Genomic DNA, 26,447 nt, shown 5'->3' with positions numbered 1-26,447 from the left:
TAATAAGTAATTTTTGAAGAAATAAAAATACAATTCTGAAAATAGAATGTACACACACACACACACAGAGAGAGACACACACACACACTGTATATACATACATATGTTATTATTGCCGTTAATGAGATCATCAGTTGGAGTTCGTTGTTGCCCACCTTGTATTCCACCACTGCATCACTTTCCATGGCTGAATGTTCTGATACAGAAAGGTTAACACGACTACAAATGAAAACAACTGATTTGGGTTCAAGCGTGAACATTATGACTCCACAAAATCAATCAGTTACCCATCCATTGTCAGTCATAGTTCATTTGAGCATTGTGAACAAATATCGCAAGATCTTGTCTGCCCTGAGAGGCTCTGTCCCGGCCATATGAAAAACAGCTCAAGTATTTGGGGATAGTAGACTGAAAACGATTATTGCTGTAAACACTTTTTTTATATATATATATATATATATATATATATATATATATATATATATATGATTCTGCTTACAAGTATCTTTATAGGTTTACATTTGATCACTGTGCGCCTCAGAATGATTTGGTTTTGATTTATGACATCAAAATAATGATGATAATCCTAGAATCATCCTAAGAATGACATGTTTTGTAAAATAATCGCAAGCTCTGCTAAAGTAAACGAATGCCCCTCCCCCAGGATTGCGTAGTGCACCTTTTCAGATTCAGATCATTTTATTGTCACAGCTTTTTTTTTAAATGTACATACATTCAGAAAAACCTGAGATGCTTGTTTTTCCCGGCTCCTCAACTGTAGTAGATTTGTAAACATAGTACACAACGTATACTCTATCTATACAAACTATAACTATAAGCTAACTATAAACGAATTAATCGAAACATGTTTAACCCTTTCACTACGACACTACCAAATGGTTAACCCTTTCACTGCGACAATACAGAAGGTTAACCCTTTCACTGCCACTTGACAAATGGTTAACCCTTTCACTACCACACTACAGAAGGTTAACCCTTTCACTACCACTACAGATGGTTAACCCTTTCACTACCACACTACAGAAGGTTAACCCTTTGTGGCTGGGTGGCGCAGCGGACATTGCGCTCGTCACCAACGCAAGAGACACCGGGTTCGAATCTGGCTGTCGGCGTTGCCTCCGGCTTGGGCCGGCCGTCATACTAACTCAATTGGCAGAGTTAGTGGGTGGGAAGTCGAAAGGGTGGTAGTCTGGTCCTTGTAAACAGCGACTCCTACAGGTCGGTTGGGGCGCCTGCACAGCAAAGTCAGGAAAATGGCGGGGGCAGTGTGAGCCTCCTACACGTTACTCCTCGCCAAATGAGAGTCCGCGCTGGCAGGTGAAAAGATGTGACAGGCTGCCTCCACATGTATCGGAGGGGACATGTGATGCAAGGCTTCTATCCTCCCTACAACCGGCCAGTGGGGGGCATATGCGAGCAACGATCAGGACAGGGGAGGGAGAATTGGCACAAGAGGTAAATTGGGATGGGGAGAAAAATCACAGAAAAAAGGAGGAGAAAAAGTTGATAAAAAAAAGAAGGTTAACCCTTTCACTACCACACTACAGATGGTTGTGCATAAAAAAAAACAATACAAATAGCAAAACTACTAGGTCTAATGAGGAGCACGAGAAATGTACAACCTTCTCTTCTGGCGCTCACTCTTCAGGGGCTTATGGTAAAGATGGCGGGTTGGTTTCGCATTGAGATGAGACAACAACACAATGTTTTTAACATGACAGTAATAGCAACAGTGACTTTTAGGCTTTTGCCTCCTATGTTAGATCAGACATAAATATGTCATGTTTACAGCAATAAGGGCCGTTTTGACCTCACTTTTACCCCAATGCTTCTGTGACGTGTCTTTACCTCTGTCCAGTCTGTTTACAGTTTACACTTTCTTATATTTTGACTTCTATTATATTTATTTGCTCTCACTGTATCATGACTAATACGTGTGTCTAATGCAGGAACAATGCATATGTAAGCGGGCACAGCGTTCCAGAACCACTGTTATGCCCACTTGTGATGTCATAGTCCCCGTGGCTTCAACCACACTCCTACGCAGAGCTGTCTCTACGCCTGTACGTCGCAGCCTCCGAAAAACACAGGGCAAAGATTTTTACCAAATCTGGACATCCAAAATGTGGCTATAACGTTGAATTGGGTGCATACAGAGTATCACTAATAATAACCAGAAATTAAGCTTGCCAGAACATTTATGACTTATGCAGTGATGTAGTTATCGGAAAGGTTAACGGAACGTCATCCAACTCTCTGCGTAGGAGTATCGTGCATCTTGTCATGCCGCCGTGATGAGAACGTGACTCAGCATGGCGTGAGGTTTTTTGAATCCACCGACACACATTGTGTTTGACCTTGACCTATCCCAAACACTGCCCTCTTTTCTTGATCCTCCAATTGCAACTGTTGCTTTTGTCCGAGGGACAAGTTGTGATTGGTGGATCAAGAAAAGAGGGTGGGGCTTGATATAGGTAAATTGTACCTGATACCATGTTATGTCTTGCTTTTTTTATTTCCTTCTTCAAGGCCTCATTTGTCAGAATGCCCTTTGACTTTATGATAGATTCCATCCCTATAAATGAGGCCCTGTGGGTGTTTTGTTGTGACTTTCTTTTTTATCTGCAAATAAAAAAATACAACCAAGGATTCTGCAACCCAGTCTCTGTCTTCAGATGTCACCCTTGCTTAAGGGGGCATTATATGTATCTTTACAACTATTTTCTACAACTTCCAACAGGTTTTCTGCAGAGAAACTAGTCTAAATCGAATTTAATTCAACTAATGAGAGATCAGTTTAATATGAAAATTATAAATATCATGCATTTAGCATAGCAGAATATATCATGACTGTAGCATTGCAGAAGGAATAATGCAAAACATTTATATGAAATGATGGTACAGTATATATCTTATATATCTTGTATGTAGCATAGCAGAATGAATAATGCTGAATCTCTGGCCCCATCGCTGACGAGGAGCATAATAGCAGGGGGGGGGGGGGGGGCTCCGGAGAGGTAGTGTCCTGCCAGGCTCTCGGCAGGGAGCTCCAGATGCCGCCCCTTTAAGAGCGACCCTGGGGGCCCCCGTGGTGATGGGAGAGTGAGACAACATGAAGGGAGGAGGGCTGAGAGCCTTTTAAATGTAGTGCAGGGGATTAGATTGGCAGGAGACAATTAGTGGGAGTAGATAGGACCGTGTATAAGAGGATGATGTGATTGGTTAAAAGTGACTTGAAGGCGGAAAGAGGTTCAATCTCTCAGTTGAACTTTCGTTTAGAACATTTCCACCACCTTCTCTTGTATCGAACACGCCATGTGTGGATGGTATATAGCGACACCACATCTTGAGTGGATTATGTCCTTCCCTGCCTGGCTAACCAACACCTAATAGTAATTAGGTATACGGCAGTGTTTCTGGCTCTAAAAAGTACAACTAATATATTCATTAATAATGTATTGCTCAAGTTCAAGTTTCTTTATTAGTTGTCATACAGAAGTACAGAATACTTTTTTTTTTTTTGCTTCTCTTTTTTTTTTATTGATATTTTTGCACAAATCTTACAAATATTCAACGATATATTTCAACAGCATAATATGCAAATTCCAAGATTTGTTTTTTTTTCTTTTTCGTATAGACATATAAAACATACAAAAGACTTATACAGACATACCAAGAACAGACATGGAAATTATAAAAAATACTTAAAAAAAAAAAACATTACTATATGTGCATATATAACCAAGATGCATATACGTTAATGCATATACATATATAATACAATATAGTACAGAATACTTTTATACAAAATGCTTCTTTCTGTTTCGCTCCAGAGACTGTGCTAGGCAAAAATAGATAATAAAATAAGTATAGCAAGTATAAAATAGAAGTCAAGTACGTAGACAAAAATTTTCAGTATATACATATAGTACAATGCTCTATGTAGAGTAGAAGTAACTGAGTTACCATACAATATACTATACAGTGCAAAGCAGAAGTGGGATGAGGTACAATTTAGGTACAATATAATTTACAGTAAGGTGTAATGAGGTATGGGTTGTAGTGCAAATTCTTTACCGATAAATATAAAGTGTGCTTAGGTGTACTAAAGTGGGTGCTGCAGTGAGTTGTATGTTTAAAGTGAGTGTGTGCATGTGTGTGTGCTGTGAGTGCATTTGATGGTTGTTACATGGTGTTATTGTTCGTTGAGCATCCTGATGGCCTGGGGATAGAAGCTTCTTCTGATTCTTTCTGTGCTTGCCATGAGACTCCTGTATCGCTTGCCTGACCGCAGCAGTTCAAAGAGGCAGTTGTTTGGGTGGCTCGAGTCTTTGATAATTCTCTTAGCCTTGCCCATGCACCGCTTGTTGTAAATGCCCTGGAGAGTGGGAAGCCCCCCTCCAATTATGCGTTCGGCTGAGCAGGCCACTCTCTGTAGTCTGCTACGGTCTTGTGCGGTGCTATTCCCAAACCAGGAGGTGATATTGCCAGTCAGTATGCTCTCTATTGTGCATGAGTAGAAGTTCTTAAGGATCTTCTGACTGACTTGGAACTTCCTTGCGTCTGAGGAAGTATAGGCGTTGCCGTGCCTTCTTCACAACACTGTCAATGTGTGTGGTCCATGTCAAGTCCTCGGATATGTGGGCTCCAAGGTACTTAAAACTGTTCACTCATGCTTGTGTTTCCTGTGTGATATCATAAAGCTCAATCATTCTGAGCAGCTTGTTTAGGCTTGTTTTGAAGACTTCAAACCCTGGCCAAATTTATGTCGTATTTCTCCAACATTTCAGACTGACGAATCCATACAAAGCCTAAACAAGCTGTTCAGAATGATTGAACTTTATGATATCACACAGGAAACACAAGCAATACATTATTAATGAATATATTAGTTGTACTTTTTAGAGCCAGAAACACTGCCGTATACCTAATTACTATTAGGTGTTGGTTAGCCATAAAAACCTGGATGTCAACCAAATTACTGAAACTGAACAGCAAAAAGACAGAGCTCATGGTTGTGGCCCCCAAGGCACTGCTCGGGAAGATTGGAGATCTCCACGTTTACGGCTGTTCCATCTCCCCGTCTCTCGAAGTCCGTAACCTGGGCGTCACCCTTGACTCCACACTTTCATTTCACTCCCACATCAAATCCGTCACCAAGTCTGCCTTCTACCACCTCAAAAACATCTCCCGTCTCCGACCCTCACTCTCAGACTATGTGGCTGAGACCTTGATCCACTCATTCATCACCTCCCGGTTGGACTACTGTAACGGAGTCCTGTTTGGGGTACCCAGCAAAGCCCTGGACAGGCTCCAGTATGTTCAGAACTCAGCTGCCAGGGTTCTCACTCACACCAAGCCCTGGCAGCACATCACCCCCACCCTCATCCACCTCCACTGGCTCCCAGTCAAGTTCCGCATCACCTTCAAACTCCTGCTCTTCACCTACAAGTCCCTCCATGCCCTCGCCCCCCGATACCTGTCTGATCTCCTCCACCAGCACACTCCATCCCGGAACCTACGATCCTCTGATCTAGGTCTCCTCTCCATCCCTCGCACCAGGTTACGGACTTTCGGGGACAGAGCCTTCAGCGTGGCGTCCCCTACCCTCTGGAACTCTCTCCCCCCCGAAATCCGCAACGCCCCAACCCTGGACACCTTCAAATCTGCTCTAAAAACACACCTCTTCACCAAGGCTTTTCCCCATCAATTAGTTTAGATTAGATTAGGTCCATTATCCATTATCCCTTACCTTCCCTCATCCCCTTTTTTCCCCCTATTTCCCTAGCCCTATTTTTTTTCCTGATTGTGAAGCGATCTTGGGTTCTATGAAAGGCACTATTATCTATTATTATTATTATTATTATTATTATTATTATTATTATTATTATTATTATTATTATTATTATTATTATTATTATTATTATTATTATTATTATTATTATTATTATTGTCGAAACCCTTTTTACATAATATGCTCCCTTACACTCGTTCAAATGTTACGTTTCCCCCCAGAATTCGACCTCAGCACAGTAGCCATTGCGACGTCACCATTAGACTGTTCAGTTGTCATCATCATACCCTTTTAATCTCTATGTGATGAAGAACACCTGAAAGGGTTAATGTTCAGTGGCTCCCTCTAATCTCTATGTGATGTAGAACACCTGAAAGGGTTAATGTTCAGTGGCTCCCTCTAATCTCTCTGTGATGTAGAACACCTGAAAGGGTTAATGTGCAGTGGCTCCCTCTAATCTCTCTGTGATGTAGAACACCTGAAAGGGTTCAGTGGCTCAGTTTCTGAGGAACAGAACCTCAGGGGGAAACAGAACCACAGAACCAGAACCACAGGGAAACAGAACCCCAGGGAAACAGAACCACAGGGAAACAGAACCTCAGGGAAACAGAACCACAGGGAAACAGAACCTCAGGGGGAAACAGAACCACATTGAAACAGAACCTCAGGGAAACAGAACCCCAGGGAAACAGAACCACAGGGAAACAGAATCCCAGGGAAACAGAACCCCAGGGAAACAGAACCCCAGGGAAAAAGATTAAGATTTGTTTATTAAGGACAATGCAAATTAATGAACATCATTTACATGTGTATGCATAACATCACAGCATGATAAGGACGTAAATATGCCGGGAATAGCACAGGGCTAATTTCCACCCGTAGTCCTAACATAAAACAAACACAAAACGGACCATACAACGTTCATTCATAAAAACTGACATCACTGACATGACCACACTAACATGACATTCAGTCAGTACAACATCACTAACATCCCTAATGAGTGCATATTTGGCTGTCTAACAGCCATTTCCTGAGTTGGCCCTTAAAGGTGGACAGGGTGGGACATTCCCTTAAGGGGACCGGAAGGCTGTTCCATGTTCCACTTCCCTTTATCGATAGACAATTTTTGCTGAAGGCGGTCTTTCTAAAATGGACCTCACAATCCCCTCTGAACCACAGGGAAACAGAACCCCAGGGAAACAGAACCTCAGGGGGAAACAGAACCTCAGGGGAAACAGAACCCCAGGGAAACAGAACATAAGGGGGAAACAGAACCTCAGGGAAACAGAACCACAGGGAAACAGAACCCCGGGGAAACAGAACCACAGGGAAACAGAACCTCAGGGAAACAGAACCACAGGGGAAACAGAACCCCAGGGAAACAGAACCAGAGGGAAACAGAACCACAGGGAAACAGAACCCCAGGGAAACAGAACCCCAGGGAAACAGAACCAGAGGGAAACAGAACCACAGGGAAACAGAACCCCAGGGAAACAGAACCAGAGGGAAACAGAACCTCATGGAAACAGAACCCCAGGGAAACAGAACCCCAGGGAAACAGAACCAGAGGGAAACAGAACCACAGGGAAACAGAACCCCAGGGAAACAGAACCAGAGGGAAACAGAACCTCATGGAAACAGAACCCTGGGTGAAACAGAACCCCAGGGAAACAGAACCCCAGGGAAACAGAACCTCAGGGGAAACAGAACCAGAGGGAAACAGAACCCCAGGGAAACAGAACATCAGGGGGAAACAGAACCTCAGGGAAACAGAACCCCAGGGAAACAGAACCCCAGGGAAACAGAACCTCAGGGGAAACAGAACCACAGGGGGAACAGAACCTCAGGGGGAACAGAACCAGAGGGAAACAGAACCACAGGGAAACAGAACCTCAGGGAAACAGAACCAGAGGGAAACAGAACCTCAGGGAAACAGAACCACAGGGAAACAGAACCTCAGGGGGAAACAGAACCACAGGGGAAACAGAACCTCAGGGAAACAGAACCTCAGGGGGAAACAGAACCTCAGGGAAACAGAACCACAGGGGGAAACAGAACCTCAGGGAAACAGAACCACAGGGGGAACAGAACCTCAGGGGGAACAGAACCAGAGGGAAACAGAACCTCAGGGAAACAGAACCCCGGGTGAAACAGAACCTCAGGGAAACAGAACCTCAGGGGGAAACAGAACCTCAGGGAAACAGAACCACAGGGAAACAGAACCTCAGGGAAACAGAACCACAGGGGGAACAGAACCAGAGGGAAACAGAACCACAGGGAAACAGAACCGCAGGGAAACAGAACCACAGGGAAACAGAACCTCAGGGAAACAGAACCACAGGGAAACAGAACCCCAGGGAAACAGAACCTCAGGGGGAAACAGAACCTCAGGGGAAACAGAACCACAGGGAAACAGAACCCCAGGGAAACAGAACCCCGGGGAAACAGAACCACAGGGAAACAGAACCTCAGGGAAACAGAACCACAGGGGAAACAGAACCCCAGGGAAACAGAACCACAGGGAAACAGAACCACAGGGAAACAGAACCTCAGGGAAACAGAACCACAGGGGAAACAGAACCCCAGGGAAACAGAACCAGAGGGAAACAGAACCACAGGGAAACAGAACCCCAGGGAAACAGAACCCCAGGGAAACAGAACCAGAGGGAAACAGAACCCCAGGGAAACAGAACCCCAGGGAAACAGAACCTCAGGGGAAACAGAACCTCAGGGAAACAGGCATTCTGAAAAAAGGTGCATTGTTACAATTGGTTAGTTACAGCAGTGGCACGCTCGGGAGCGGTGGGTGCGTGTTACTCATGCAAAGACTGTAAGACATTACAAAAAGTTCAGAAAAGTAAAGAAAACACGTTCTGTTTCCGAGAGCAATGAAATTAACTGGCGCAATTATGACTTGCCTTAATTTTTTTAAGACTATAAAGAGCATAGTGTCCATCAATGCCCCTCTATATCCGAACCGAACCCCCCCTGCGCGCGGCCCACTGACACAATGTTCTCCCCCAGCCGCTCCCGCGCGCTAACACCGTGTTGCAAAGAAGAGCTGTATCACGACACGACGAGCACATGTGTTTGAATGTTGGCGTATTAATACAGGGCTATACGTGAGGTGAGTGTGTTAGAGGTGATTCGGTAATCCTCTTACGAGACTCCAGGTAGGTATTATGCTGAGCCTGGTTGAAGACACGCGGTGCGCCCTCGCAGCCAAAACCTAGAGTCATGATGAGCATCTCCTCTTTTACGCACAACTGCGAGACCGGCAGCGACACGAGGTAAGAGACATACAAATGTTATCGCTCAGGGGTTAGATTGGGCTCTTGGATGAAAAAGGAATAACAGTTTGCCATTGACCTTGCATTCAATGACAATCCGTATTATTCTTCCCTGGCCTCAATTATTTAATATCTCAGATTTAGCATAGTTTTTTTTCTTTTTTCTTTAATCATAAATATTTTTTCAGCACATTGATCCTATTCTGTATTCCGTGTAATTGTCATTCATAGTTCACGGTTGTCCATATCATCACGTTCTTCCCCCGGTCATCCTTGTTGTATTATCCATTTTAATCGCAACTGATCTATACGTCTCGTTTTGCCATTCGCCTTTTCATTTATTACCGATTGATACTTGCTGTTTATTTTGCACGGACCTACTGTTTTTATTCCTGTGTTTTTTATGTAGCCATAGTAACAGGTGGCGGGGCTGTATCTCCCAGCAATCCCCACCACCACCCACACCCGGTCTGTTAGTGATGCTCCTGCACCTGTATGCTGCAAGCAACACGTGTCTTGATAATATTACTGTGATATTCACAATCATGTGATTCCAGTCATTTCATGTATTTTCCTATGTCCATTCCATAGGCTGACACTGGGACAGTAGCCTTCCAATGCCAACCCTATAAGATGAGAGACACACTGTGTGTGTGTTTGCATCCGCTCCCTCAGCTATGCTCTCGCTTGGAACTGTCGAAATTGTCCAAATGCAATGTTTGGAATTAAAAACCACATAGGTCGACGAAAATGCATTTTCCTCAAAGGAGGAGACGACTACAGCGGAGTCGCGTTCTCCTCTTGGTCTCGAGCGTGGCACTGTGTTGTGTTTACACGCTGACCCTCAGGACCAGGCTCTCTCAGACGGCGGGGGACGTGGTACTGAAGGTAGACCCACGGGAAGTAGTACCGGCTAACATCACAGAGGAGGACGTAGGTTTACCAGACGGCACCGAGGCTCCTCTGGTGATAGTCGTCAACAGGACAGACATCGAGCAGTGTATCTACGTGGAACCCACGCCTCCTAAACCTCCTCCAACCGAACCACCGCCGCCGACCCCCACAGCGCCACCTGTAGTCCCGCACAGGAAGGGCGAGTACCCAGAGGACCTCTTCTCCGTGGAGCAGCGGAAACAAGGCTGGGTGGTGCTGCACGTGGTCGGCATGGTCTACATGTTCGTCGCCCTGGCCATCGTCTGCGACGAGTTCTTCGTGCCCGCCCTGGGGGTCATCACCGACAGGCTCCAGATCTCGGACGACGTGGCCGGGGCCACCTTCATGGCGGCCGGAGGCTCCGCCCCCGAGCTCTTCACCTCCCTGATCGGGGTGTTCATCGCCCACAGCAACGTGGGCATCGGCACCATCGTGGGCTCCGCCGTCTTCAACATCCTGTTCGTCATCGGCATGTGCGCCGTCTTCTCCCGGGAGATGCTGCACCTGACCTGGTGGCCCCTCTTCCGGGACGTGTCGTTCTACATCCTGGACCTCGTCATGCTCATCGTCTTCTTCCTGGACAGCACCATCGTGTGGTGGGAGAGCGTCATGCTGGTGATGGGCTACGTTGTCTATGTGATCTTCATGAAGTTCAACCTGCAGATAGAGCGGGCGGTCAAGAAGCGGCTCAACAAGCACATGAGCGTCGTCAAGGTCTGGACCGCGGAGGAGGAGGAGCCGGGGAAGGTCAGTGTTGAACGGGGCGGAGGGGAATCCCAACCCGAGCGTGACATAGGGGGGGGGAGGGGGTCAGGAAACGGTTGCCGTTTGAGTATCATCGATTTAGCTCTTGTGTCGTGCTCAGGTTGGGATTCCTTTCCTTTCCACCTCTGTGTCCCCCCCCGGGAACAGGACGGAAAGGAATCCCAACCTGAGCACGACATAAGAGAGAAATGGCGAAGTGTGAATAGGGTCAATTTAGCTCTTATGTCATGCTCAGGTTGGGATTCCTTTCCTTTCCACCTTGTTCCCACCATGGGAACAGGGTGGAAAGGAATCTCAACCTAAGCACGACATAAGAGCAAACCGGCTGCCATGTATGTATAAGATAAGATAAGATATTCCTGCTGTCCTGGTTAGTGGCTCAAACAGCTTTACCCAAAAGTAAACCACAACCAGTAGTAACCAGTAGTAACCACTGGTAGTAACCAGACTCTTGATCTGGCTGTTCTGATCTGGCTGCTAACGGGAGACAGAACAGCTTTGTCTGCTGAGAGAACAAATGTGTCCGCAGACAAAACAATCAACGCATTTCCATTTCCACCGGTACATGCTATATTTGTGCTCTTTCCTCATTAAGAGTGGGGGCTATCAGCAGCTCAGAGACAGTGAAAGCAGGACTAGGATTTGTGCGAACCTCTCTGCATGTGATACACTCTGTATTATTTTGTACAGCGTCCTTTGATGATTCTGAACAGAGGGGAGACAGGTGTTGGCAGACAGGGTGACGGCGATGGGACACTGAGTTATGTAAACGTTACAGTGTGTCTCTGTCACAATAACAACCCTGAGATCCTTTTGTGAAATGAAGCTAATTTATTGTATTTTGTATAGAAAAATATGTGCCTCACTTAATTGACCTATTTCAAACCCTGCCCCTCTCTGTTCTTGATCCTCCAAACATAACTGTCGCTTCGCTTTGTTTGTGACAGTTGTGATTTGGAGGGGGTTTGAGATAGGTCAGTTTCCTAGACAGTCTGTGTGCTGTGCAACGTTCTGCAATATAGACATCAACGCAGGGATGTAGAGTAAACCCACCTAAACTCAGCTTACCCACCTTTTTATTGGCCGGACCAGGTTTTTGTTTAATAATAGAATTTACCCATGTTTTCAAGCTGACACAAATCTTCATGATTGAAGTTCATGGTATATATTATAGTCAGTACTATCAGATACAATTTAAAAAATAATCTTTATTTTTTGTGTATCTGATTATTGGTGGTACTTTGATTATCGGCTAGAATGAATCTACCCACCTTTAATTCTACCACTGCAGCACTGCATCAATGGTGAAATAATGGCATGCTAAATTGTCCTCCAATATTCATTGTATAACCACCAGTACATTGTGCAATTTGGCTCAAGCACTTGTTCATGGAGCACATACTCCTGTAATCACAACACGATGGGTATGGAGGCAGCCAGCCAGGCTCCCTGGGTCAACGCTCTCTGCATTATACTTGCAGAATGAGTACACTTCAATTTCATGTTTGCATTCAGCCTCTTCCACTTCCCCTGCGCCTAAGTGTGGATATGGGGCTTTATGCCGTGTTGTTCAGTGATAAACCATTGGTTTCAATTTGTTCACGTAGACGTTTTCCTGCCCTCGTTGTAGATGTTAAAAAAACCACATTTCCATAAACGGTATGTTTCTACGTTGCTTTATTAATGAGGCCCATTGTGATTCTACAGGCATCACAAGTATCGGAAGGGATTCTGAACACAGACGACATTTAGTCCTTAAAGGAACACATTATAGGAAATGCACGTCTTATGAGTCAGACAAGAGGTTAGATACCGATTTCCTCTCTTTTAGGACAGCCGAAACCTGACCAATCTTTCTCTGGTAAGACAGTCGAAACCTGACCAATCTTTCTCTGTTAGGACAGCCGAAACCTGACCAATCTTTCTCTGGTAAGACAGCCGAAACCTGACCAATCTTTCTCTGGTAAGACAGCCGAAACCTGACCAATCTTTCTCTGGTAAGACAGCCGAAACCTGACCAATCTTTCTCTGGTAAGACAGCCGAAACCTGACCAATCTTTCTCTGGTAAGACAGCCGAAACCTGACCAATCTTTCTCTGGTAAGACAGCCGAAACCTGACCAATCTTTCTCTGTTAAGACAGCCGAAACCTGACCAATCTTTCTCTCGTAAGACAGCCGAAACTTGACCAATCTTTCTCTGGTAAGACAGCCGAAACCTGACCAATCTTTCTCTGGTAAGACAGCCGAAACCTGACCAATCTTTCTCTGTTAAGACAGCCGAAACCTGACCAATCTTTCTCTCGTAAGACAGCCGAAACCTGACCAATCTTTCTCTGTTAGGACAGCCGAAACCTGACCAATCTTTCTCTGTTAGGACTTAGGACAGCCAAAACCTGACCAATCTTTCTCTGTTAGGACAGCCGAAACCTGACCCATCTTTCCATTCTGTTAGGACAGCTCGAAACCTTTCAACAAATCTTTCGCGGTCGACTAAAACACACTTCTTCAATCAATCAAAGAAGAAGAAGAAAAAACTGTCTTCTACTACTCTTCCATCAATTAATCTTCCTTGCCTATTATTACTACCTACTATGCTAATATGTCTTTACTACTACGCACTCGAGACTGTAAGTTCACCCAAGTTCAACACTGTTTGACGAACATTGTTACTCGGCTGCCAGTGTTGTACCCTTCCTGCTGACCTGTTGTACAGAACTTGTAAGTCGCTTTGGATAAAAGCGTTCAGCTAAATGACTAAATGTAAATGTTTCTAAGCGTTCAGTAGAAAGCGGATACAGACCACTAGCCTATAGCTTAAAACTCCAGGAGAGGTGTTTTTGGCCAACAGCTAGGCTAGGCTAGCTGGTCCGTATCCGCTTCCATTAATTTGTGCTAAGCTAGGCTAGCTTGCAGCCGAATAGCTTTCTACTGAACACGCAGATAGTAAATTGGTATCTATCTTCTTGTCTGACTCTGGAGAAGAGGGTACGAATATTTCCCATAGGGGTGTAACAACAATGCATCGAAGCATCGCAATGCATCGACCCTAAGGTGACGATTCAACTGCATCGAAAATGTTATAATCGATTAGAATTATTATACATGAGGGCGGTCAGGTGGCGTAGCGGAGATTGCGTTCGTCACCAAACGCCGGAGACGCTGGATTCGCCTGTTCGAATCCAGCTCACAGCTCCGGCGTTGTCACCAGCTTGGCTGGCCGTTCACACTAATACAATTGGCTGTATTAGAGGGTGGGATAGCTGGCGGAGTGGGTCCGGGTCGTTGTAAACAGCGACTCCTACAGTTCGGTCGGGGCGCCTGCTCAGCGCGGATAGGATCTAAGGGAGGTAGTGTGATCCTTCCACACGTTACACCCTCTCAGTGAGAGTCCGCGCTGCCAGGTGAAAAGAAGCGGTTGATTGGCTAGACGTGTGTTGGAGGAAGCACGTGATAGCCTCCACTCTCCCAGACTGACTGTGCGCAGCGACCAGGAAGGGGATTGGGAATTGGCATAACGACTAACATTGGGATGGGAGAAAAATCGGAGGAAAAAGGAGGGGGAAAAAGATTAAAAAAAAATATATATTATTATACATTTAAATTATAATTTCTTTTTTTTTTACAATTATTATAAAAAAGATTATGGGTAGATTTTTTATTGACCTATAGACAGTCCATTCATGCTGACTGAATCAGTTCCCCCAGCCACATTAGTGTATTCAACATTTTTGGGGGAATTAACTGATTTCATGATGCATTGAATCGTTGCCTGAAGAATCGTAACCGAATCGTTGTGGGGTCAAATATGTACAACGCCCCTCATTTGCCATAATGTTGGTGTGTTCCTTGTTGTATTCTGCAGGAGAGCGAGCCTCCAGCACCTCCTCCAGCACTTCCTGCTCCTGCCCCACAAATATCTGAACCTGAACCAGAACCAGAACCTGGACCCAAGTCAGCAGTGAACAGCCCGCAGCACAAGGCCTCCTCAGAGGAGGACGGGGTCAGATTACGGGTACGAGAGCAACACTTCCTTGTTGAATAGTGACGTACTGTTGTTGGTGCACAATGTTTGGTTTGTCGTAGTTTGATATAATACAGTATTGTGGAAGTTATTTGTTTGTTTCTTTCGCAGGACGAACCCCTTGAGATGTAGCATCTCGTTTTTCAAGGGGGTCCCCTGCAACATGAAACACAATGCAAAGATACAATAAGCAATTACAACAAGACAACAATAAACAACTACAACAACACAAAACACTTAACATAATAACATGGTTCATCAAAGGATCACAGGGATAAATATATATATATATTGTGACGAGCCTGGTGGTGTTCAGACTTGTCACGGTTCAAAAACAAAAAAAATTCAAATGTCCACACAAGTGCAATATCAATCAATAAGAATATTTATTGATTACAGGCAGAATATGGTTCGATGGGCAAATAGAATGGTTGTAATACAGTCCGATGGTCAAAACACAAAAACAGGCTCTCGTACAAAAAAGGAATTGTTCAATACTCAAAGTAGTCGTCCGGTCCAGGGTCAGTACACAAGGGGGTTTCTCAGCCAGTCTAGGGTCCAGTACATAATGAACACCTTCTCGCCTTCACCTCTCCTCTCACACCTCTCCTCTCACCTTGCAAAACTCCGTACACAACAATCTCTCTCTCAATACAACAACTCCAACCTCACCTCCACTCAACTCAACTCTCTCTATCCTAGTGTATTTGTAGTGTGTGTGTCTGGGGTGTGAGTGAACTAATGATGCACAGGTGTGTTCTATCAGTACTAATCAGCTACCTAATTGTTTCCACTCCTTCCGTGGCAGTAATATCTCCCATCCTTCACATATCCATGAGAGGGGCGGTGATATATGCCACAATATACTGTACACACACACACACACACACACACACACACACACACACACACACACACACACACACACACACACACACACACATATATTTCTTTTTTGTTTGAACGAAGGTCAAATTGAAGGAAGGTTGAACATCTAATCTAAGTAAAAAGGAAGGAATCTCTGTCTGCGTGCATGTGTGCATGTTAATGGCGTGGATATCTCAAGAACCCATTGACTTCACACTTAGCAGGTGTATTGCTGAGGACCCAAGGGAGTGCAGTGTCGAACGTGGTGCCGTTTGGCCAGAGGGTGGCGCTATAACAATGCACTTAACCTGTAACTCTCAGAAACAAAATGTTTTTTTTTCTGGATTCTGTGGGTCCAGATGGAAACTATCCATGTAAGCCACCCCCATTTGCATGTCATTGGGCCAGATGGTGGCACTATAATAAAAAAGATTTATGCATATCTCGAGAACCGTTCATCCAATTGACTTCACACTTGGTGGAAGGACCCAAGGGAGTTACGTGTTCCACGCAGGCACACACTCCGAACGGGTACATTCTGAACGCGATGCTGCAAGCAGCACTTCTGGGGTTGCCAAGCGATCGGCCAGTTCCACATGGGCATGCGCTCTGGAATGACAACGTTTTGAACGGACACTGCACTAATCCAAATACTGAACAAAAATATACACTTTTGTTTTTGCTCCAATTTTTCATGAAAAATTTCATCAAAGATCTAAGACTGTACACAAAAGGCCTATTTCTCTAAAAAAAATCACAAACTTATTTAGATCTGTGTTCGTGAGCACTTCTCCTTTGCCGAGATAATCCATCCACCTGACAGGTGTGGCATATCAAGATGCTGATTAGACTGCATGATTATTTCACAGGTGTGCCTTAGGCTGGTCACAATAAAAGGCCATTGAATCTAATCTAAAACTGTGGAGGAGCTACATGGCTCTGTATGATCAGACTTAGCTTGTCTTCTCTAGGACAAGCTTGTTGCATGTGGACGCTTTAACTCTTCATACTTGTTCATAATTCACTGTTCATTCTTTTTGCACATTACTGCTCAATTGCACAACCCCTTTTATTCTAATTAATGGATACTCGACCATATTGTGCACAATTGTACAGCCCTGGCCTTTTTAATTTAATTTTAATTTTATAATTCTATTCTATTGTACTTCTATTTTAATTTAGTTTATATTCCATTTAATCTTATTCTACCTTTTATTTTATTCTACCGTAATTGTCTGTCCGTTAATGTCGCACCAAATAACAAAAATCTAATTCCTTGTATGTGTAAACTACTTTGCAACAAAGACCTTTCTGATTCTGATTCAATGTTGTGTGTCAATCACCAGCCTCGTCCCGCCCTGCAGCGAGGAGGAAGCTCCGCCTCCCTCCACAACACCTCCCTCAGGAGCACCATCTTCCAGCTCATGATCCACACGCTGGACCCGCTGGGAGAAGGTAACGACTCAACCGTCTTCTTTTATTTTGAAACATCCTTATTTTTTATTGATGATATAATGGCACTTGCATAACAAAATTGCATTTCAGGCATGAATATATTGTCTCATTACAGACGAAGCTCAAATGAAGCTTTAGCCTTGGGATATGTGTGAAAATAAATCGCTGTTGTTTTTTTGGTCAAGTTCATGTTCAGAAGTTTAGAAATGTCAACTATGTACAACGTTTAGACGTTAGGTTTTCATCAGGTCTCCAGTGTCACAGATTGGTTGTACCTGATTTAATAAATGATGAAAGCTGAGTGCAGCGTCCTCACTTTCATCTTATCTAAGGGAGTGGCACTCAGGTGATATATGTTGGATGTCCATTATGTTAAGAAATTATATCAACACTATAATCAGATCATGTCACACATGTTGAATCACGGTCTTGAAGTCCACAACATTTGTAATATACTTTTGAGTTCTGGTTTTTGTTATATAATAATTCAGTGCAGTTGTTAAAGGTCCCCTCCACTCCAAATGTTGTTGTGTTTTCATGGTCAACTCCTCTCTGAGGCATGACTCTGGCTATACAGATTGTTATTCATGCAGAACTTGTCACAAGAGCACCTTATTCACATTCCTCCCCTGAAGAGGGAGAGCTTGTCTGCACTTTCCTGAAACCTGAGTTGCATGTGTGATGTCACTAATAGGTCTAACCCATCATGGTCCAATATGTGGTAACTAACTTCACACTCAAAACTAACATCTCTGCCAGAACAGGAAGTAAACTAACCGGTGCTACCTTTACTCATCATATTTTCCTTTAACATATTGAATAAATAATATTATATTATTGTTACCCCCATATATATTTTTTTTTTAATCCACTTTTTCTCCTTATTTTCTATTTTTCTCCCATCCCAATTCCGTATTTCCAATTCTTCCCTCCCCTGTCTTGAACGTTGCTAGACTATGCCTCCCACTGGTCGGCTATAGTGAGGATAGAAGCCTTGCATCACGTGTCCCCTCCGGTACACGAGGAGGCAGCCTGTCGCATCTTTTCACCGCAACAGCTCGAACTCTCAGTGGCGAGGAGTAACGCGTGGGAGGCTCACGCTGCCCCCGATACTTCCCCGTCACCCAACCGACCTGTGGGAGTCGCTCTCCACAACGTCCAATCCCCACCCACTGGCTTTCCCACCCTCTAACACTGCCAATTGTGTTAGTATGACGGCCGGCCAAGCCGGTAGCAACGCAGAGAGCTGGGCTCGATACCAGCATCTCCTGCGTTAGTGGCGAGCGCCTTGCCCACTGCGCCACTCAGCCGCACCTTACCCCCATATTTCTTAGTCTCTTTTATGAATAAGAAGTGGAAATTTGTTTAAAAAAGTTAAATACTTGGGCGGCTACGTGGCGTAGTGGGCAAGGCGCTCGCCACGAATGACGGAGACGCTGGGCTTGCCTGTTCGAGCTAGGGTGACCAGGTGTCCCCCTTTTGGTTGTACTGTCCCACCATTTGACCAAATGTCCCGCGTCCCTCATATTGAGAGGATGTCCCTCTTTTCGAAGCCAAAAAAAACATGCGTCTAAAAGCCCCTCCCTACAGACAGTAAACGTAGCAACCCGCCTCTTGTCCACACACATTGCTCTGATTGGTTATAGTACTTTAGCGTGCTGCTTGCCTGCTTGTGACGTGACTGAGACTGAGTCGTGACGCTACCTCATATCGCAAATCTGATTGGTAAAAAAAAACACAACAACATTACAAGCGAACTAGTTCAAGATGGAAAGCAGTAAAAAGAAACGGACCTGCAGTTACAACCAAGACTGGCAAATGACACATGACTGGGTGAGGCAGATGGCAGGCAATCCGCAGCAGGCTTTCTGTGTTTTGTGTCATAGTTCGTTTTCAATTGCGCATGGAGGAGAATACAACTTGAAGCGCCACAGTGGACGTGAGTCTCACTTGAAAGTGGCTCACCAAAAAGAAACATCCAGATCTATGGATACGTTTCTTTTTAAACCAAACAATGATAGCCAGACGGACAAGGTCACTGCAGCTGAGATAACAAGTGTCTATCACACAGTACAACACTCCCATTCATACAGGTCAGCCGACTGTGGTAACCTTTAACCTTTGATTTAAATCTATTCGGTGAAGACCATGGCAGTTATTCTAATATAGAAACACAATTTATTTGTATTATTATTTTTGTATTATACTACACTGTTTTCCCTAGTTCTGTGTTAACAGGGAATATCAAACACAAGACATTCCTGTCAAGTGATGACGTTTGAATATTTAAAACAGATGTTAGGTGGTATTTAATTTGTATTTATTTTGATTTAACCTTTAACCTTTGATTTAAATCTATTCAGTAAAGACCATGGCAGTTATTCTAATACAAATTTTTACATTATCTATCTGTCCCACTTTGTCCCACCAAAATCGTACTGTTGTCCCACTTTGTCCCACCAAAATCTTACTGTTGTCCCACTTTTGGACTTTTTGCATCTGGTCACGAGCCCAGCGCTCCACATTGCTTTCAGTTTAGCTGATGCAGAAAAGACATAGCACTATAATCTGTTTACCTTTCTGATAATCACTGCGTAACTCAAATGTTCAGACAAGCTTAATATTTGGTTATTAATAATGATACTCTGTATTCAACGTTATAACGTTATAGCGGTAACCGTCACTAGTGTGATAGTAAAGGGTTAACCTTCTGTAGTGTGGCAGTGAAAGGGTTAAAGTAACTTGGTCGTGGATGTCCTGATTTGGTACAAATCATTTCCCTCTTGGGCCAGAGGCTGTGACGTACAGGCGTAGAGACTCTGTGTAGGAGTCTGATCTAAAGCGCCACCTTTAGCTTCAGCTACACAGAAAGCTGATTAGGTATAGGGAGGTGTAGTCTGACGTCACTTTAGTTTCCCGCGCGGTCCACCCGTTGTAAGGGTTCGGTGTGAGGATAGGTGAGGAGACCCCAAATGCTGAACACGATAACAGAAGAGTAGAGGCAGAGACGACGGAATGAAAATGAACAGGCTTTTACTTAGCAGTTGCAAACAAACAGTGATACACGTTAAAACGGTAACAAACAAAAGCAAACTGCAAAACCCGGAAAATAAAACTCAGCAATGCTGGAAAAACGTGGAAGGAACGGACTCACTGGGAAATACAAAGGTGAAGGTGAAGAGAGTACGACCGAACACAAGTGTAGAACAACAAAACAATGGCAATGGCGCGACAGGGAAGTGAGAAACGGGCAGGAATAAATATTGCCCGTGATTACTAATGAGTGCCAGCTGGTTTAAGGCCAGGCATGGCCAAGACTGGTGAACACAAAGTATTAGTAAAAAGAAATCTCACACTATAAAAGCATGTGTAAAGGGATTATCTTACTGGAAACATATGTAAAGAGACAACCCTTAATGGAAACATATGTAAAGGGATAACCCCACTGGAAACATATGTAGAGAGACAACCCTCACTGGAAACACATGCAAAGAGGTTAACCCTTAACAGAAACAACAATGTAAAGAGAACCCTTAAAGGAAACATATGTAAAGAGATAACCTTTTAAACACAAGCTAGACCGGGGAAACACAACATGAACAGAGGCAGCATAGCATTAATAATAGTATTCAAACCTAGGCCTAAATGCCTGAGAAGGTTCAATATCTGGAGCTGCTGCGTTTGGCCACCAGAGGGCGGCAGAAAACCACTGTTCACATTGTTCAGGAAGGAACCCCGGCTGGGACCATGACACCCGTATAGGGATTTATCATTGGGAAAATATATTATCGGCTATTGTAATAATTCTGCCTCATGAACATTGGCAAGCTTTCCATTTTTGCACAAAATGAGTTCCCTTCTATCACTAACATTATTGTTTAAGCATTTTCGGTTGAAATAAAGTTAGTTATAACTGGTTTGTAATTTGTCGTTAAAAAATAACTACTCTTACCAGTAGAACGCCTGTCGTTCAGTGCGGTTACCTAATACAGCCAGAAGTCTACGCTGTGGTGACGTCATTCAGCAGCGCCAGAGAGAAGTGTAGTTACTCAGTGAACGAAAACGGAAACGTTGTTATTTTGCAACTTTTACGATTAATTGCACATTTTTTCATGTTGCGCTAATAGATTGTGGATGAATACACACAGAAAGGTACACCATGCCAATGTTCATGCTTTATTTGTTTTAAATGAGACGATTTAGAAATGGGTCCATTGGAAATACATTGCCATTTCAAGGAGGGTGGACCGCGCGGGAAACACTAATGACGTAACCACTACACCTCCCTATTGACTGAATATAAGCTGCTGACTTGGAATTCATATTCCTATTTTTTTATTAAGATTTATTTTTCCTAGTTTTAGAAAATTGTTGTATTGACCAAAGACTTCTGTAGCATTTTGTGACAGTAGCCATAATATTAAGTTACACTAAGCAGACATCATCAATAGTCATAACATTAAGTTACACTAAGCAGACAGCAGTAGTCATAACATTAAGTTACACTAACTGTTCTCCACCAACTTCACTGGCTGCCTGTTAAGTCACGCACTGACTACGCACTGTCTGAAGTATTACTACTCACTTTCAAGGCCCTCCATAACCTAGCCCATCCTTATCTCACAGAATCTCCAGTCCTACACTCCCTCTCGGTCACTTAGATCCTCCTCTTCCTTCCAACTTCTCACTCCCCCTTCCTGTCTGACTACCATGGGATCCAGAGCTTTCTCCCGCTGTGCTCCCCGCCTATGGAATTCCCTACCACAAGACATCCGTGCAATTTGTCTAATTAAGATGCTTCATGCAACTGGCCACTGGTCAATATCAATGGATGCTTGTTGCTAATTTGCATATTAATATATCCTTGCATCTCAATGAGGGTAAAGGTGTAGAGATGCTGCTAATTAGCAACAAGCATCCATTGATATTGACCAGTGGCCAATATCAATGGATGCTTGTTGCTAATTTGCATATTCATAGATCCTTGCATCTCAACGAGGGTAAAGGTGTAGAGATGCTGCTAAGCCACTTTCAGTAGTTTGATGGAAAAAAACATATTTGTACAAATTGTTATTCAATATCTTTTTAAGGGTTTAAACTTTACATACATATTGTTTTAGCTCTTATCCTGCAGTAGCCTATCTGTCATGTGTACCTTCCCTTCCCATAACTTATTGTAGCATAATGACCTTCAGCCTGTCCTCAGGCTAGCCAGGCTTTCTCCTCGGGCCTTCTTTATGTCTCTTGGCCAGCAGCACTGATCCTTAATCAGCTTTACAATACGGGGTTAATAAAAGCTGGATAAGAGCCAGCCCGCTGGTTCTCCAATCCCTTTATCTGAATAGGACTAGTGTTTGCTGGCCTGGGTTTGTCACTGACCTAATGCCATCAAACTGCAAATCACCATCAAATTAACTGGCCGGTCCCACCTCCGGCTATTAAAGGCAGTTCTGAATGGCTTTGGTTCCCTGAAAACTTAACCAGTTTCATAGAGTAACATTAATACTAAAACCCATAAGTTATAACTATAATATACAAACAGGCTATAAATCATGGACCGTAAACCAATGCGATGGCATCACTGCAGTGTTTTGAGTAAGCACAATCTTTTCACGTTTGAACTAGTGCTGTCAGGCAGGCCACGTGAGCGGATCGGCGCGGCCGAGAAATCCGCTCTTCGCTCTTTAAAGCTTGGTCCGCTCCGCTAATCGATCATGTTGACCCCGCCCCCAAGTCGCTCTCCGCTCGCTCCCCGCTCACCTTGAATCGAGCCCCGCGCCAGATCGCTCGGCAGATTTTTTTTTTTTTTTTGGAGCATGGTGTAAATCAGCTCAAACTACAACAGTCTACACCCCCTGGGCCCCTTAACAATTGTTTGTATTGAGCCGCATTGTAATTGTACCCATTCTGCAATGTTAAATAACGTTGTTTATTCATTCACTAGCTATATTAAGCGATGATAGGCTAGCCGAGCCACAATGCTATGGTCGCTGCCATTAACGTTAGCATGTAAGCTAACGTCAACAACAATGGCGTCGATACGTTTTCTAACAGGAGTGAGTGTGGGCGTCTCTACAGTGACAAAGCCTGAACCGGATATCACAGGTTCACCCTTCTCATTGGTTGAAAATGGCCTTCATGTTTGTACATCGCCATCTGTTGCTTTGGCATTGTACTGCATGTATATTACATCAACAGTGTTAAACCACTGTGAGCGACCTGGAGTGGATTGGAGCGGAGGAGAACTCTCGCTCCGGACGTCGCGCCGACCCATTTTAAAACCCACTCCTCGCTCACGTCAAAACCGCCCGCTCCGCGCCCCGCGCCGCTCACGCTCCGATCCGCTCACATGGCCTGCTGTCAGGCGATTAAAAAAATTAATCTAATTAATTACAGGATTTGTAATTAATTCATCTAATTAATCGCATTTTAATTGCATAACCATTTTATGCCTGATATTCTATATTCTATAATCATATTTCAAATTGCATGTGTCCGGATGGCAGAATTCAGTACTGTATCTACAAAACCTTCTGTTTAATCATCTTCCATCTATTAATTTGCTTAGATTTTTCAGGTCTGGTCAATTTTAGCATGGTGTTATTCACAGTTAAAGATAAAAAAAATTAATTGATATTCTCATTTGGTTCATTACAATTTACTCAAGCCTAGTAACAGACACAGTATTTCTGACACTGGGAATACAAAAAATTATAAAAAATAAATAAATTGTAATTAATTTTGAGTTCATTTTCATAACGCGATAATTTGCTGTGTAATTAATTAATCTAATTAACGCGATAAACTGACAGCCCTAGTTTGAACATTTTGTAATTTTCGACTCGTTTTTTAAAAATGTTTGCACAATCATGTCTCATCTTTATTTTCTGGACTGAATAACGGTGACTGTACTGTTCCCATGTGCAAGAGTTCGTTTGGACAGTCTGCCTTCTCAGTCTTCAACAGAGGATTCAAAGTATGGCTGAAATCAAAGCAGCAGTGCTCACATATGTAGACGCAGACTGGTTTTGTTGTTTTGATCATGGACTCTTGTTCTGGTAACTATTTGTTCTGATTTGTGATTTTAATTCTGTATTATACTGTTCATTTTATTCTATCTTTTAGAAATGCCTCAATGGACTGGTGTTGAAAACTAGCACTCATGCTATAAACACGCAAACAACACATCTGGTCTGTCCACTGTGACTGGTCCAATGTAGCTGTGGTGTCCATTTTAAATAAAAGTTTTCATTCATTCATCCATTCATTAGTTTAAGAACTTCAGTGTCAGTGTCATGTATCAAGGCTAAAGGTATCCTGGAGACAGGGAGAGCAAGACAAGCTGGCAGGCAGGAAGAGTGACTGGTATCAGTCTAGTAACTAAACTAGAAGTGCACAGCGAAAACATTTGGGAAAAAAAACGATAATTTTGTCAGACAGTCAGACTATGACGTGATGTCATTTGCGGTCCGGTGCCGGACCGCACAGGCGGAAGAGGTTAAGGACCAGCCAGTCACTAGAACGGGTTCCATAGGTTCCAAAATTCCATTCCAATAATGATGTAGTATAAGGACTTACCAATAAGGGCCTTACAAATTAACAATACAACCATATTGTTTCAGTTCGTCAGCTTGATATGACATTACCTAAACGTTATACATGGATATAAATATTAACTTTATATATTGTTAGTTTATCACATTAGTTTCAACCCGGAAACAGGGTTTTACCCTAGAATGAGATTGTCATCACACACTTTATCTGGCAAAGGGCTATCAATTACATTTCTACCATTTTGTTATTGATTTGGAATCGAAACCCTTATTGATATAATACCTAAATGGTATCATACATTTTGTTCTGGTTGCAGTGATCAGTCTAGATCTGTCTTTTTGTGGTTTGCATTCTAGACACTGCCTTTAAACGGGCCCTTAAAACCTCAGGTGCACGAGGAACCAGACAAGGTAAGAGGGACAGTAAGATGTCTCATCATTGTTTCAGTGTGTGTCCCTGGCTACGGCTAAAGCACATGCTCAGTCCCAGAATTCAAATACTATAGTGGGAGCCGATACAATTAGTAGTAATAATTATTTGTGTATTTCTGCCAATCAGAAACATCCTTCAATGGTGATGTCAGAGGTGAGGGGTCAGGCTATAGAAAAGGTAAGGTGAATAATGGATGTCGTATCCTTGTCTTACTTGTGGTTGATGCATTGTATCTTTGCCTTACTCGTGGTTGATGCGTTGTATCTTGTCTCATGGTTGATGCGTTGTATCTTTGTCCTACTCATGGTTGGCTGTGTTGTATCTTTGTCTCATGGTTGATGCGTTGTATCTTTATCTTACTCGTGGTTGATGCGTTGTATCTTTATCTTACTCGTGGTTGATGCATTGTATCTTTGTCCTACTCATGGTTGGCTGTGTTGTATCTTTGTCTCATGGTTGATGCGTTGTATCTTTGTCCTACTCGTGGTTGGTGCGTTGTATCTTTGTCCTACTCGTGGTTGATGCGTTGTATCTTTGTCCTACTCGTGGTTGATGCGTTGTATCTTTATCTTACTCGTGGTTGATGCGTTGTATCTTTGTCCTACTCGTGGTTGATGCGTTGTATCTTTGTCCTACTCGTGGTTGATGTGTTGTATCTTTGTCCTACTCGTGGTTGATGCGTTGTATCTTTGTCCTACTCGTGGTTGATGCGCTGTATCTTTGTCCTACTCGTGGTTGGCTGTGTTGTATCTTCGTCCTACTCGTGGTTGGCTGTGTTGTATCTTTGTCCTACTCGTGGTTGATGCGTTGTATCTTTGTCCTACTCGTGGTTGATGCGTTGTATCTTTGTCCTACTCGTGGTTGATGTGTTGTATCTTTGTCCTACTCGTGGTTGATGTGTTGTATCTTTGTCCTACTCGTGGTTGATGTGTTGTATCTTTGTCCTACTCGTGGTTGATGCGTTGTATCTTTGTCCTACTCGTGGTTGATGTGTTGTATCTTCGTCCTACTCGTGGTTGGCTGTGTTGTATCTTTGTCCTACTGGTGGTTGGCTGTGTTGTATCTTCGTCCTACTCGTGGTTGGCTGTGTTGTATCTTTGTCCTACTCGTGGTTGGCTGTGTTGTATCTTTGTCCTACTGGTGGTTGGCTGTGTTGTATCTTCGTCCTACTCGTGGTTGGCTGTGTTGTATCTTTGTCCTACTCGTGGTTGGCTGTGTTGTATCTTCGTCCTACTCGTGGTTGGCTGTGTTGTATCTTTTTTTTTTTTTTATTATCTTTCTTCCCCTCCTTTTTCCCGATTTTTCTCCCAT

General features: G+C 43.6%; 1 protein-coding gene across 1 annotated transcript in view; it reads left to right on the top strand.

Annotated features, from left to right (window-relative positions):
* Positions 1-9,858: 9,858 nt before the first annotated feature.
* LOC311247303 (sodium/potassium/calcium exchanger 1-like) overlaps positions 9,859-26,447 on the top strand; it is a gene marked incomplete at both ends in the record, with an annotated part of 46,325 nt that continues 29,736 nt past the window's right edge. The window contains 3 exons of the mRNA XM_084337662.1: positions 9,859-10,788; positions 14,670-14,819; positions 17,042-17,150. Of these exons, the coding sequence (XP_084193788.1) occupies positions 9,859-10,788; positions 14,670-14,819; positions 17,042-17,150 (1,189 nt within the window). The remainder of the gene's footprint in view (positions 10,789-14,669; positions 14,820-17,041; positions 17,151-26,447) is intronic.

Source organism: Notolepis coatsorum (genome assembly GCF_963971535.1).
Source record: "Notolepis coatsorum genome assembly, chromosome: 20".
NCBI classification, from domain to species: domain Eukaryota; kingdom Metazoa; phylum Chordata; class Actinopteri; order Aulopiformes; family Paralepididae; genus Notolepis; species Notolepis coatsorum.
Note: the sequence above shows the minus strand (reverse complement) of the source record. Positions and strands in the feature narration are given on the sequence as shown.